At 38.1% G+C, this 15,670-nt stretch overlaps 1 protein-coding gene across 7 annotated transcripts in view; it reads right to left on the reverse strand.

The window, feature by feature from the left end:
- BLTP1 (bridge-like lipid transfer protein family member 1) overlaps window positions 1–15,670 on the reverse strand; it is an 87,443-nt gene that overhangs the window by 7,998 nt on the left and 63,775 nt on the right. For 2 of the 7 annotated variants that reach the window (XM_083861051.1, XM_083861050.1), the window contains exons 54-71: window positions 14,247–14,344; window positions 13,956–14,141; window positions 13,095–13,263; window positions 12,400–12,611; window positions 11,578–11,776; window positions 10,861–10,920; window positions 9,777–10,003; window positions 9,104–9,304; window positions 8,771–8,901; window positions 7,781–7,904; window positions 7,498–7,607; window positions 6,705–6,795; window positions 6,098–6,160; window positions 4,341–4,585; window positions 3,535–3,750; window positions 3,216–3,396; window positions 2,256–2,352; window positions 89–250 (exon numbers count right to left, since the gene is read on the reverse strand). In XM_083861051.1, coding sequence (XP_083717177.1) covers window positions 89–250; window positions 2,256–2,352; window positions 3,216–3,396; window positions 3,535–3,750; window positions 4,341–4,585; window positions 6,098–6,160; window positions 6,705–6,795; window positions 7,498–7,607; window positions 7,781–7,904; window positions 8,771–8,901; window positions 9,104–9,304; window positions 9,777–10,003; window positions 10,861–10,920; window positions 11,578–11,776; window positions 12,400–12,611; window positions 13,095–13,263; window positions 13,956–14,141; window positions 14,247–14,344 — 2,772 coding nt within the window. The remainder of the gene's footprint in view (window positions 1–88; window positions 251–2,255; window positions 2,353–3,215; window positions 3,397–3,534; window positions 3,751–4,340; window positions 4,586–6,097; window positions 6,161–6,704; window positions 6,796–7,497; window positions 7,608–7,780; window positions 7,905–8,770; window positions 8,902–9,103; window positions 9,305–9,776; window positions 10,004–10,860; window positions 10,921–11,577; window positions 11,777–12,399; window positions 12,612–13,094; window positions 13,264–13,955; window positions 14,142–14,246; window positions 14,345–15,670) is intronic. The other 5 variants (XM_083861056.1, XM_083861055.1, XM_083861053.1 and 2 more) reach the window with 4 other exon arrangements.

Raw genomic sequence — 15,670 nt, forward strand, 5'->3', positions numbered from 1 at the left:
AGAACTCATTAGAAAGTGGAATTTGAAGGAAAAGCAGCTCAACACCAAAAAAAAGCAAAGAGTGCCAGAATACAACTATGCAACTGACCTGTGTAATTCCTTTCAATGGGTGTGATGGGAATGGTTTCAAGGGCTTTCTCCAGGAAGTCCAGGAGGCAGGGGCTGATCACCATCTCCTCTGGCAGTGACTGGAGCGCAACCCACGCGTAGAGTTTAGCAGTTTTCACTCCACCACTTCCTTTCCCTTTGGCTGCAACATTGAGAAGATTTGTTTGTCTAAGGTAATACCACTAAGCAGTAACTGATAAATATTAGAAGATACTTCATAACTTATCAAGCTGTGCCTACTAATTTTCTCTATCATCTGAAGAGATCTAGATCAAGTCTGCTAGAAGAAATTAAGTCATTAAGGTTTCACTTTGCAAAAATAACCATTAGTCTGTAAGGCTTAATTGTAGTAATTCCATTGCTCATGTTCTCGACCAAGCACTCTGTTGTCATTGTCAACACCTCACTTTTTAGAAGATAGCACTGAAAGCAAACACAGACAGTGTCCTCCAAATACCCAGTGCAAAGGAGCAGCAGTTGACTGGAAATGAAAGTGGTATTAGGAAAAATAAATGCACAAGTCTGGAAAGAATGTCAGTTTAAATAGAGAAAATATATAAAAAAATTAAAACTGCAAATGCCAAGTCTTACTATATTTATGCAAAGAATGACTCAAGATTCTAAACCATAATTTTTGAAAGCTTGGAACTAGCCAGAGTATAACTAATAAAAAGGTTAGTGTCTTGTAAACTTGTGGAAGAGGAATCTTGAATCCATGCTCATCAAAATATTAATATGCAGAGAAGATATTAGTACCAGCTCACTTACTGTCTCTATGCCATATAGCTATTAGAATGAATATACATCAATGGAGACATAGACTTAAAATTCTCCAAGAAAAATATAAAATTAACCACTAAAACAGAGATTAAAAATCCTTTCATTTAGTTTAAAAATAAAAAAAGCACTGACTTTTCATTTTGTGCAAATTATTCTGCTCCATGTCTCTGACTACATTGTCCTATCTTACTTTTACTGGAAACCAAAGACAATAAAACAAGTTGGTCTCCATTCCAGAGGAATGGTTTCCAGAGGAAAAGTGCTATTATAAATATAAAAAAGCAGTACGAACAACAATAAATGTGTTTCAAAACCATTCAGGACTAATAAATACTTATAGAAATATGATGCATAAAGAAATAAAGGAATTAGAAGCCAATCTCTAGTCTAGACAGACATGTTATCATACAAGTGCAATTTCCACACCAAATGCAGAGCTTACAGCCATTTAACCAGCAAGATTCAGTACCTGAACATGATGTGGTAAGAATTCAAAGGCAAAGATTAGAAGGAAGATAGAGAACAAAAGTGAAGTAGCACTTCTAAACCACTACACAACATCTGATCATCATAAAGAGGATGGGCACCTAAAGAAGTAAGAGCTAATGGTTCAACAGCATGGAGAATTGAGGAAGGTATCCCCATTTCACTGTTCTCTCCCAGCATCTCAGGTGATTTTATAAGGCAAAAACCACAAGCACAACTTCCAATTATTCCTTTTGCTTGGTGATCAAGTTCTGACAAAATTTCAGCTTTGTATTTAAAGCAATATTTAAACACCAAAGGAGAGAAGAGTGAATGTCTCAAAAATTTGAGATGCAATCTACATGCCTCTGGATCTGACATGAGATAACAACAGCCTCCTGCTTGAAAACAGAAACCACTGGAGACAAAACAAAGCTTGTATTAAAACTCATCTTACTTCAAATCGTGGCTATTTAAAGGCCTTCAATGGGTGAGATATTTACAGATATTTGCACTTCGCTTTCCAATATTCTTTTGTTAAATGGAAACTGGGAGAAGGCAGTGACAGTCCAACACTGGGATATGGTGACTATGACAAAAACATTACTGATACTGGTTTGGCAAACAATGTCTAAAAATGCAGCTTTATGAATTGCATTCTTGCTTCTGGGGTCAGGTTTCTGCAGCCAAAGTCAAGCCTGGATAAATGCAGTGCTCCAGGTAAGGCGCAGCCCAATCTAAAGGCATTAGATTACACCAAGGAAAAATATATCCATGAAAGGTTCAGAAAGTTTGTCTGTAAGTACCTGATGGGATGGGTGGGGGTTGGGGAGGAAGTAAGGTGTTAGTCTTGCTGTGGATAGTGCTAGAGAGAGGAGGAGATGTGGCAGTATCTTTCATACCATACAGCTTGGACTCTTTGGAAAGGGTGCGTGGCAAAGAGGATCCTCGAGAAGTGTTTGGTGATTCAGTCTTTAGCGTCTTGGAGTTGTAGTGCAACTGGAAAGCAAAGCAAGATCAAGTTACTTCACATGAAGAACTCAATTTCTGTACAGTCATTTGGTGTCACTCCCTCCAAAATTTATTTCTCCTCATTATTTACAGAAATATCATTGTAAGATACATTACATTCCAATTCACATCCTTTACACAAAAAGACCTGAAAAATTAGTACAAGAAAAAAAAAGAGAGAAATTAATAAAATATTTTTTAAAAATCAACAAAACACAGAGAAACGGGAAATTTATTATTTAGGAACACTGTCTAAACCTTATTTCTCTCTCTGTTACATCACATGCATCCTGTGCCACCTGTGCACACAGCCTCCTTTCTGTCTTAATGTGAACTGTTCAACTACTAAACACAGGCATAGAGAAACTGCCTAAAAAATCAAAGTAAGATATTCCAAGAGTTCACATCTCCTCTGTGTGCAGAGCAGACTATTACTGAAAACACAGAACATAACCAAAGTTGGAAAGAATGTTTAGTTATTTCTGAATTTGACTAAAAGCAGCAGGCAAGACCTGAGGTGTAACTGTTATGCCAGAAGACAGCCTGGAATACTGGACATGGATACACACTGAAAGTCTAGAAAAAGCCAAGCTGTATCAAGTGAGGAGCATTTGATTTATGGCATTGCCTCAATTGAATTGCATGAAGTTTTCCTTCAGCAGTGAGAAATTTTTCCCTGTTCTTACTCCATTAGGATTTCAAATCACAAAATACAAAGACATTTCTGCTGAGACCCTTTCATGCTAGGATACAGAAACAATGATTAAAAAACCAAGGGAAATGTATGGTTTGACTGTGTTGGAGAAAAAACATTGCCACTGCCTCCCTGCTGAATTATCCCTTTATTTTACCTTTACATCCACCCCAGGAATATAAAACACAGTTGTTTCCACATCACTGGATTTTGTCTGTAGAGATGATGGCACTTTCTTGCCAGCAAGTAAGTGAGTAGTAGATGCATAATTAGTTTGAAACTTCTTCTTTTTTGAAGGAGACTCTTGATCCAAACTCCTGGAACTCCGATCATAGCTCCTGAAATAAATATACTCATTAAAGTAATGTCCTGTGTCACACTGGGCCAGAACAATTGCAACTTCTGGTGCTGTTACTAAGCAGTGATAACTACTAAAAACGAAGTGCTGGCAACAAACTAATGCACACATTCCTTACCTTCGCAAACTGATGTCGTCGTGCTCTTGCTGGAGCATCGTGGGATGCAGCACACACTTCCCACAATCAATTTCAACCCTGATATCAAGCTCAAAGTCAATGTTTCTCTCTGTGGTGGTGCCAGTGACACTCCTGTTGGTGGGTGTCGTTGGCCAGCGCTCGGTGAACAGCTGGTGCACAGCAGCAAAGCCCGTGGCTTTCTTGCGAGAGGTGCTCCTGCACAGGCACAGGTGAGGGGCAGGTATCAGCAGGACATTTACCTCAGTAAGGGCTACAAGGCATTCCCAAACTATGTATAATCTTACAAAAACCTTTTTGGAAAAGGTCTTATCTGATAAGCAGCGATACAGTGACCTATCTTGTGTGAACACGTTACGTTTCTTAATACGGGGTAGTACAAAAACCTAAAGTTTTCTTAAATTCTCAACTGAAAAAGGAACAAAAATACATATACACAATAAATTTCATATTTTTAAGTATCTACATTATTATATCCAGTTTCTGGTAATCCAGTAACTACATCCTGTTCTGTGCCTCAAAAACCTCACTTTCCAAGTTCTTTTATTCTGTTCCAAGCCCTGAAATTTGCAACAGTTACCTCCTTTTCCAATCAGGATCCCTCCTCCCCACACAGTCACAACCTCACCTGCCTTCCACACACACACTTGAGTGTAATTCAGTACTTCATCAGGAACAGAATTTGCAGCTTTAAATTCAATACTGCAAGTTTGAGAATACTGAAAGCCCTGAAAGCATATTCAGGTGTCTTCTCAATTTCTGTGCCGTTCCTCAGGGCCGCTACTTACGGTGGTTTCCTGTAAAAGTACGTCCTTTCCCTTTCATGGTCATCCTCCTTGTCTGAGTCCTCGCTGCTGGAGGATAAGCTGTCATCCCGGCGTCCCTCTTCTGGCTGGAAGGGAATGCCGGGTGAGAAGACAACTGGAGTTTTGGGTGTACCAAATACCGAGCATGAGCCTTCACTAGCAGATGAGTAATGGGAGGGACCATCAATAGTTACGGACAAAAGGTCCATTTCTGTCTCCTCTGGAAACTGATTGTGAAAAGACAAAAAGATAGTAAATTTCCACCGATATGATTTCCACCGTGAATGCAGTAGGTAGATCTGGAAATAAAGAAGCAGGAGTGCTATGAGAAACTCTCACTTCTGAGTTCCTCATAACACAGAGACAGCAGGTAAAGGAATTGCAAGGGGGATTATGAAAAAGAAGGGAATGAAAGCTTGGTGCGAAGACCTTTGCCATTGCCTAGTGATTGAGCTCAGCCTGGTAGACAAAGACTCATCATGCTCCTACCAATTTAGACAAAGGAAACACTTGATTTAAATTTAAGAACTATTCTGAAAGAGAAGGACAGAAGGCAGCCCAAGTGCCCATGACTTGCAGGAAGCGTCAGTGAGGGCATGCAGGGCACTACACAGAATATACAGCATCCTCCCCCGGGCATCCTGGCCCAAGCACGGAACCAAATGTCCTAAAGGAGCCTCCTGCTTCTCACAGAAATCGTGCCATGAGCAATTGTCCCACATTACATTCTTAAAATGCCTGGGAAAAGCATCTACAAGTGTTAAACACCAGCACTTCCTATGCAGTGCCACTGCAGAGCTGCATGGTTGTTGTCCGCAAATTCAAATTAGAGCTCTGCTGAACAACTGGCATAATGTCAGGAAAATACATTTTTAAAAAAATATTCAACATTTGAGACCTCTAAGAGATTGACAGTATTTTGCCATGCCAACAAAACCTAAGCTAACTGGGTTTTTACATAACAACAACAATAGGTAGGGTAGCTTTTAAATGTGAACATATTTAAATGTGCAAAGCACACTCTCAGGTGTCATTTCCACCATTCTCTCAGAAATAGGAATTTATTTCCTGAGAGCATGAGGAGAGTTAGAAGGGAAAAAAGTACATTACCATCTCTTCAGTTTTTTTAGTTTTGCCTTTCCTGATTTGTTTTGAGTTTTGGGTTTGCTTGATTGAATTTTTTTTTTTTTTAAAGAAAAATACTCAACCATTTTCCCTAAACATGGTTTTGAAAGCAGTTAAAGAACTCCACTTGTTCTCAGGATATTGAGTTTTGGAACATTCCCTACTTGCTATTATGTGAAAGTGTTTTATTCCACATTAAATATAAGAATTTTAACAGAAATAAGACTGTGAGAAAATCTGGTAATTATTTTGTACCAGTGTTGATTGCCCTTACATTGGAACATAATGTAACAGGTGAAGGCACACACTAAATTCATCCTCTAAAGCACATTTCAAGACTAGACTTGGGTCACTTTACATCAGCCCTTCAGCAAAAAGCCAGTAATTCATTTTACAAGAAGTTTTATGTCTACATGAGGGTGTAGAAGCACTTTGATTTTTGTTCATCAACAAAAAATCACGTTCCTCTGCTTAGTTTATGTATTTAAATATTTTCAAGCTCAATATACATTCTGTTTAGCTGAGTGCAAAAGAGATGAAAAATTGAAAAGCAGCTCCCTATGAGATAAATTAGTTCTCTGGCAAAGAAAATATTTGTTTCTGCTCAGAAATACCTGAAAATACCCTTCCCCTGGACAGCTGGATTGTTGTGCAATCCCCAAAGCTGTTTGATTCAACTTAATAGAAATGAAAAAAATACAGAAATTAAAACAATTACAATAAACTTAACCATGCAAAATGAATATTTTAAAAATGAGAAAATATATTAAAACAAAACAAAACAAAACAACCCACAAGAAAACAACCTCAAATCAGTTCAACAATCCATTTCAAACACTGTGGATACACCTGCAGACCTACAGCAAACTAATACCCATTTCCAAAACTCCAAATATATTCAAAAACCAAGAAAACCTAGGTGATGTTTTGCACAACTCTCACAAAAATTCCAAGAAAATTACTACTGTGTGAGTCTAAAACACAGATCAAGCCATTTCAAAATATTTCTCTCTCCTGAGCCAATTAATTTCTGCACCAAGAAACCAAAATACACCTGTCTTCTAATGAAATAAGTCTGTCTACCAAGAACACATCTGTAATTTGAACCAAACACTAACAGGAGCAGACACAATTCAGGTTTGCCTGGGCATAATTATCTCATGAACTGATGACCAAATGGCACAGGAAATACACTTATATGTCATATAAAGTAATTCTTACAGAATCTTGTATGTTGAACGTTACTCTCGGCCCAGGGGATGCAGCATCCACACGGATATCTGGGAGGTCTTCGCTGTCTCCCAGTCGAGAGCTGCAAGCAAAACAAAACCAAAACAGCTGCTTGAGTTGTACTACAGGATCTTAGGGTCATGCAAACATTTAACTGCACAAATATAAGGTCAGACTTGATCATTTTTTTAGGAAAGAATATATAAAATCATAATTGAAGCACTTGGGTACATGAAAAGGAAGGAGGGGGAGAAGAAAAGAGAAGGAAGACGCACACGACTTGCCCAGTATTCTATCTCTGCTAATTTCTCTACGGAAGCTTTTCAATCCTGAGCCAACATGCAGAAATTACAGAAAAATAAGCTATTTGTAATCACCCACATGGGAAAATTATTCACAAACAAAAAAAGCATCTCCCTTTCTTCTTCACATTACAAGAGCCCTTTTAAAAGGCAGATGATTGTAAATCAGGTGTAGAAAACAATGTTATTACAACCACGCCATTTTTCCTTATATATATTTCTTCAGTATGTTTTGAAAGCAGGATTCTGTAGAAAACGCCACATTGCTGTAGAAGTGAAATCTTCTCAGAGGTTTCAGAAAATTTGAGAAAAAATGCTGTTTATAACACACCTGCCTTGCAAAATGACCTCCTCCTATCCAGTTCCCCCACAAACAGCTGCTGCTGCCTGTGCTAAAACGACTCTTTAGGCCAAAGTCCAACATTTCCCCTGTTCCCTGTGCTGTTGTGGCTACCACAAATCCCAAATTCCCAGAGGCTCACCTTGCTCTGTCCATTCTCTTCAGAGGTGGCCTCCCTGATGCCGAAATGCTCTTAGATCGGCTGTAGCTAGGTTTGTAGCTCAGACCCCACTTGTCTTTCAAGGAGGCAGCCTAAACAAGAAATAATAGTGAAATGCAACAACTGAGAACATAGAGGAAAAAAAACCCTGGCAAGCTAAATGTCACTGTACATGGGGAGTGCCAGCAAAGTAAAAAGGGTTTTTGGGACATTAAATGCTACAATATTTAATTGTATATTCTCAAAGCAGTTTAATCCTGCTCACCCTCATGCTGGATCTACGGAGCTTTTTGCGGACATCCCTGCGGATGTCATTCACAGCCACTGACTCCAGCTGCTGGTAGCGCTGAATTTCTTGGTTTATGGTCCCTTCACTTGCACCTAATTTCCTGGAGATAAAGCATGGTTGAGTTATCTTACAGATATTATTTCCACAGTTTCAAAAATCTGTGTTGTAAGAATGCTTTCCCTGGGAATTACCCCGTTTTTTCTTTTGGCCCAGTACTTATGAACAATGCCAAACATAGCTACAGAAGGATGAAAATAAACATTTAACCTAAAATCCTAATTTCAGATAAGATTTCCCTCTGGATGGTGACAGCAATTTCATTTTAAGTGCAAACAGTAAAACATGTATCCCTTTTCATTATTTAACACATAACTACCAACCTTCTGTATTCCCATCACAGATAGATCTATTTATAGTAAGTCTGTCTTGGGGAAAAGGGAGAAAAAAAGCCCAAGCAAGCTCAGCAAACCACGTTTGCAAACACTATTAATAAAATACAAACAAGGTCAGATGAAATTAGTGAAATTTGAAATTATTTTTTCTTAAGGATTTTCTCAAGTACAGTCTAAGAAAGTTTTCAAGTTTTATCTTGAAAACATCATGTACAAGATGCAACAAAATCAATTTAAATATTCTTCTCCTTCTTCTCCCTAAGCTTATTACAATTTCGAAGTAATATATTTTGTTCAAGTAACCAACATGATAATAAATCAAGATGGAACTATGATTTTGAATCAGTAAGAAAAGGATTATAGATCAGTCATTAAAATGCAGAGTCAGAAAAATACAGACTAATCTGACACTTACAGAACAACCAAAGATGTTTGAGAGAGTACTTGCATATGTAGCCTTTGCTTTTGGAATCCAAAGGGACAATCTTTTATTTTTAAATAAAGGCAACAATTTGCACTTAACCATAACAGTGCCACAAGATGTAGAATAAGAACATAACCAAACCCCACTTACTTTAAGTCATCAATGACTTTTGCTTGCTCATTGAGCTCTCTAATATCAACTAAACGCTTCATAAATTTCCTTCCTCGCTGTTCTCCAGTTTGGATACCGGGAGCTCCCTGCCGCCGGTGATCAACAACCTCCTGTTTAAAATAAACCTTTCATTAATGCTCTCAGCAAAAAACTGGTCCTCAGAACATTTTGAGTAACAGTGAATTTCACACCTTCAAATTTGGACTAGTGCATGCAAAAGAATCAATTCATGTGAACAGGCAGCTGATTGGATTTTTTTCCCAGTGATCCAAAGCCCATCATTCAGTTAGACACGCTGTAACTGCTACATACGTGTCCCCATGAGCAGGATCTGCCTGCTTTCATATGTGCTCTGCTAGGCTGGAGCAAATCCTGCTTCGCTGAGCCCAAAAGATATTCTACAGGAACAGAGTATCGGTGGGTTGGGGGGCTCAAACCCAGCAGGTGATTTACAATCCGCTGCCCAAATGTGAGCTTGCGTGCCTCTCCACCCAAGAAGCCTCCACCTGATTTCTGAACAACAAACAGGAGCATTAGTATGCTGTGATAATGTTTCCACTGTCAGCAGGCAAGAGACATTAAGGAACAGCTGTTAAAACGGTTTTGTAGAAAACTAAAAAGCAAGGTCAGCAGCATATTGAGTAGAAGCAGGTTTTTTTTAAAGTTTTTTCATGTTAGTAACTTACTCTCCTGTGAAGAAAACCTAGAGGAAAGCCACGGCCTTTACAGTTCAGGTACCTGAGGCTAGGTGCTGTGTCCCCTCCATGTTTTCAAATCCAGATCAATATTTCCACATAATACCAGCAGAGGTATGATCTGCAACTTGTTGCCTTTGAAATATGGAGTTAGAAAACACACACACAGACATTTCTGATTTGCAACAAGACTTGCGTGAGCAATGAAGACTCGCATGCTTGACTAAGACTTTCTATTTGACAGAAGACTTTTTCCAACTAGTAGCACTTATTCTGGTGAATTCACTTACTGCATGTATAGTGGGAGACATGGTGTCAACTTCATCCTCATCTGAAAGGTCAGCTATGTTCACAGAGTTGAGGTCAGCAATGTCATCAATATCTTCCTCTCCTGTCAATGTTGTGAGGGTGTTGCCCAAAGCATTCAGTCTTTTCCCAATGTTTGGATCCATGTGGACATCAATCCCACACATCTTCCACAACACATTCAGTGTCCAGGTTCCAGCACTACTACTTTCTATGTTTAAAAAACCCAATCAGTTTAAACAGTTTTTCCTCTTTTAAAAAATCCCCCATAGTGAATTACGTACTCATTAGTCAAGACAGTGTTTGTCAGGTACAAAGAACTGTCTTTCCTGCCCATTCTGCAAAAAACACATTCCACAACTGAAATGCTTGATGAAAATACTTCACAGTATTTCTTTAACAAGTGATATAACACAGGCAGACTTAATGAAAATACATTCCCCTCCAGAGCGAGCAAAGAGCATCTCAAGCTTCAGCTCATTCCAATGCAAGCAAGTACACCTTTCCAAAACAGAATTTCTAACAGCAAGCAACAGAAAATGTCTTTCTGCATGTACAAATGCTGACCTATTTATTCAAGTCTTGAACAATGATGCTGGAAGATGGTATATTACATGTGTTGTGCGCCCAGTGAATATCCTGTCTGCCCAGGATTTTTCTGAGTGCCACTTTCCAGCATCAAAATACAGACCTTGCTCTAAGCACGACTACACAAGATACTGGTTTTCTTCTAGATGGAAATATGACCAATACAGAGACTGACAGCTATTTCTGAATGTTCTGAATGTCCTGACTACTTAAGACTAGGCAGAGAGGGAATTTGGAAAAAGGAGAAGCCTTTTCTGAGAGAGGAGGGAGAGAGCGATGGCAGCTCAGGGTACAAACCCTCAGCACGAGGAAGATTTAACAACCCCTAGGACAGGAAGCAATGGGACAACATTACTGTTACAGCAACTATTGCTGACTCTTCTCCAACCAATTAAATTAAAACACAGTTAAAGGGCTTAAATTTCACATTTTATGAATGCTTTTTATGTAGGACTTGATTTATTGAAACAAGCACATTACCTGCTGCAGCTTGTCCTGTTGTCCTAGAACACACTTCATAGGTACCATCTGGCACAACACCTACATGAAGCATTCAAAGCAGATACACTGATTAAGCAGCCAGTAAAAGTTGCTTTAGACCAGCCTTTCCCAATCCCACACTCAGGCTCCTGCCTGCCATAATTAGAGAATAACAGGAGTTCTAGTTTTATTTCCTAATGAAGGACTTTGCTTATTTAGTAAAGTGAACCTACTTCCTAACATACAAAATTCTAAATACATATTGTGCATAAATATATATATGTATTGAATCAACTTAAAATTCCATAAAAACTTTTAAATTTTCCCCATCCTATATATAAATATTCTATGTTAGACTATTAAGACTTACTGAGATCTTATGAAATTATATAAAAGCAATATATCCAATTCTTCCAACGTCTCTCAGACAGAGCTTAAATTATTACAATGACCTATAAAGCAGCAAAGTTTATTAATAAAGGAAAACAACAACAAAGGAAAACAACAACAAAGGAATATAATCTTTTAGATCTGTATTATTTTGCTTTAAAAAGGCAGAAGTTTTTTTGTTTTGTTTTGTTTTGTTTTGTTTTTTTCTTTTTTTTCTTTTTTTTTTTTTTTTTTGGGAAAGCTCAGCTGTTCAAGTCAATGGAAAGGGCAGAAGTTGATTTATTTCTGAAATACTCTTGGGTCCAGTATGAAATCACTCCCACTTACATGCATTCATGACTAGATCTCCTCTTATTTCTGGTTTCCAGTCATCCCAACTTGTCTCAAAGCCATCAGCAAAGCGGATGCAGAAGTTTTTAAAATGACCTTTGCTAACTAAAGACTCTGAGGAGCAGGCAGTGATGAGTGTGCTTTCAATGGTCAAGACTAAAGCAGAGCCAGTGTCGAGATCTGCAGAGTGGTTAGACTGGAAAATAAAGTCACAGAGAGAATTTAGTTGTCAGTACAGTGTCACACTGATATTATACATTTACTAATGCCATTTATCTTTCCCTATTAGCGGATCCTCTGCTCATATCTCCTTGTATTTTTCCTTCTCCACAGAGGATTTCAAAAGCATCACCTCTGCCCATACAATGCCTTGCACTGCTGTTTCCTAAATGCAACACCTACATTATAAATTTATTAGGGCAGCAGGAGTCAAGCTCATCTGGAAAATAAACAAAAATCTATGTTTGATCAAGGACTATAATCCATTTGGCCCCATGATCACAGAACACCATCCCAGGACCAATTATTTTTCTCCAAGAAGATGACACATGACTTCATTGAACAATGAGGAAAAAGCAGCTTTCATTTTTATGTGATTTTTTTTTTTTGGTGTTTTATTTTGATGTGTACAATCTTAAGTGTACACATTGACTGATTAATTTCTAGCTCTGCATATGAACATCCATAATTATGTTTCCCTGTAAAAAAGCCCATACATTTTATAAAGCTAGACCTCTTCTGAAACATTTATCACCTGGTTCTTGTACCACACACAAATTGGTATTTTAACAGACTTCCAATAATTACACTTTTGCTTACCTGGGGTGTGTTTGTGATGGGCAGGCAAATTCCTAAGTCATTGACAGTCAGCTGAAGGAACAGGGTCCCAAAAGCCTGTGCAGAGGTTTGCTGGATTCCAGGCAGCATATCCACCACTTCTTTTGTGGCCATATGAATATCTTTATGTAAAGCCATTCTCTGTTCATTCCAATTGTCATACGCTGCCTTGTAGTTCAGCCAGAATAGCACAGCTTGATGAGGAAATCAAAAATACTTAATTAGAATCAACATGTTAAGAAAATCAATGCATGTTCACTAAATAATTTTCTTTTTCCTCCATTGCTTTAAGTCAGAGGATAATAATGGACACACACACATTCAGGGTGCAGTTTGTCCACCTTGTCCATGTTTCAATGGACAAGGTGGACAAACCTGATCATTTATCATCAGAGTTAATACATTAAAATAGAGCAAGTCCTGTTGTTTTCAGCTTTATTCATCTGTGAGGATTTTACAACACCAATCTCCTCCAAACCATCTGAAAACTAACCACCTCAACATGTGGAATTTCAATGTTTGATGACAGAATTATCAATCTGTTGCATGAAGATCTCCCAAATTTCTCTGCTACTTAACATGAAATATATTGGGTCTTCCATAAACAAGCCTTCTGAGAAAAAAAGTATCTCTTCCTCAGCATGAACACAGATTTCTAGGAATTGTCTCTATAATACCTCTGTCAAAGGCCACGGGCTGGGCAAAAACAATGGGTCTGTTCAGAGTAATAAGCACAGCTTCCCTGTCTGATGAGCCACTGATTTCTTCTCGGAGAGCATTCCTTAATCCAATTCTTGTCTTGAAATAGGCAACTTGATGGAAGTCTGAGCCAGCTTCTTCATAAACCTTAAAACGTTCCAAAAATGGGAAGAGTTCAGGGATGGGGAGCAAGAGGAAAAAAAAAAAAAACAAAACTACTGCATTTGACAAAATATAATATTAAAACAGCAAGTTGTGTCCTTTCCTCTTCTTCCCCTCTAGCTGAAGTCCCTTTGTGGATCTTCAATATTCTTGCATTAAGGTCTGATCACAGCATTACTGTATTTATTTATCATAAGTTGTTAACTAACATAGCTATTTATATATCCAGATCCACTCTTGTGGCAGTTGATTTACAGGTCCTAAGATTTCTATTTGTGTGTTTCAAGGCATCACAAAACACTTTCATATCCTAGAAGGAGTGATTCCAGGTAACAGCAGGTTTAAGAATGCAAGAGATACAACTGCCAAACCAAGACAGACAAACTAGGTCAAAATGCAGGTCTAGCAAAGTTTGGATCTCCTCTGATCTTATTCTTTCATTCAAATATTCTAAAAATTGTGTCAATGTCAACAAAAGTTTTGAGTTGGACTCAGCAGAAAGGCTATTACCCTTCTAAGGGGCTAAGAAGTTCCAAGATATTAATAATATGGGGAAAAAAAAAGCACCCCAAAACAAAAAAAAACCCCAGCACTGTACAACAACCTCTTGGCTTATTATGTCGGTTTTTAATCACACATTATTAAGAACATTACATGCAAAGATTTTGAGCACTAACCTGATGTTTAACAATCTGTCCCAGTGCCAGATTCAAATCCACCTGGCATTTCCCAAACAGTTTGAGGTAGCTGCTGCTTCCAGGCATTGCTTTGGTTTGCAGTCTGTTGGAGAGCTCAAGTTCTATCAACCCCGTCTCAAACCTCACTGCACGCATCGAGGGAGTTGTAGCTGTCACCTGAATTCCCTAATGGATAAGGAAGTTATAAAGTTATGAGCAGCTGGTTCAGAGACATGATGAGAAAGAAAAAAACAAAACCAAACCACCACTGTTTTGTCATCTTAAGATTACCTTGAACTGCAGGCTCAATGAGTAAAGAAGAATTTTTGGTTTATCTCCATCTGTTGTGCCATCATGTTCGTTCCAAAGAGGTATTGGCTGCTCCCCTCCTGCACACATTAAATATGCATGGTCAGTTTTACCAAAGAAAACATTTTAAAACCAGCACATATAAAAAGGTTTTATATGAATGACCATGAATTAAGCCTCATTTTAAACAGTGAGTAGTTGAAGGTTTATAAAAACAAATGCGTATTGAAGACATCGGTGCAGATTCATCTTCTGACATATAATTTATATCTCTCCACTAAAAATGAAGGAACAGAGGCATGTTCCTGCCTCCTGGGAAACTTTCCACAGGAAGTCTCACAGCCTGTAAGGAATGATACCTACTTTTCAAAAAAGGTGTTATTTGTCCCCTGCACCGATGTATCTCCTATTTATCTGACAATACAAGTTTAACACTTGACCAAATAATATGCAAATTCCATGAAATGAGGAATTGAAATCATATCAGGATTTTTCAATGAAAAGAGGAAAGAGTATTCTGCAATTATTTTATTTTTGGGTTTAATTCCTCATCCTGGCATATTTCATCCCAAGTTATGTATCCTTGAAGAAGTAATATGGCTTTAATTCTCCTTGAGATTTATCTACATCCCAACTTAGGAAGAGCTTGCTGCTGGAAAAGCAGCAATTAAATTCTGGGACAATTTAATTCTCTCCAAATATGCCAACTGATCTAATTACAGTTATTTGATAGTAAGGACAAGCAGTTAAATCATGGATTAAAAAAAATCCTAAACAACAATAAATTTTTATCACTCCATTTTATATCTGGATAATTTTCTTTTAACCAACACTGCCTTCAACTTCCAGATGCAATTATTATGGACTGCTCTATTCATTAAGTAGCTCTCAATCTGTGCAACTTCACCTTCAGTAATTGGTACTTACACAGTTTTTACATAAGGATAATATGCAAACAATATTTTAGTGCAACACAAACAGTAATTAGGAAAAACAGTACAGCACATCACACTAATTGGTATTTTCAAGCCATTAAAAAATTACTTTGCTCCAAGCCAGAGGGAACATGCCAATTTCTGCCCCCATTGTTCTGCACTGAGCACCCAGACCCATGGATTGCTGACCTGACCACATCCCTGCTGTATTACCCCAACATGGAAGGCAACATTCACATTTCAAAAACCATCAATAGAAATTTACAGCTTGGAAAAGCAGAGAACCAGCACTGGTAATAAATTCCTCACAGAAAAATGCAGGGGAGATTGAAATGCAGAGTCTAAGAAATGCTGTAAAAGCTAATACAGGTTTCCTGGTTCAGCACTGTATACTCCTCCACCAAAAAAAAAACAACAAAAAAAACAACCAAAAAACTAATAGAATAACGACAGCTGTCAGAAGATTTATTT

This window comes from Zosterops lateralis (assembly GCF_965231275.1).
Source record: "Zosterops lateralis genome assembly, chromosome: 5".
Classification (NCBI taxonomy): Eukaryota; Metazoa; Chordata; class Aves; order Passeriformes; family Zosteropidae; genus Zosterops; species Zosterops lateralis.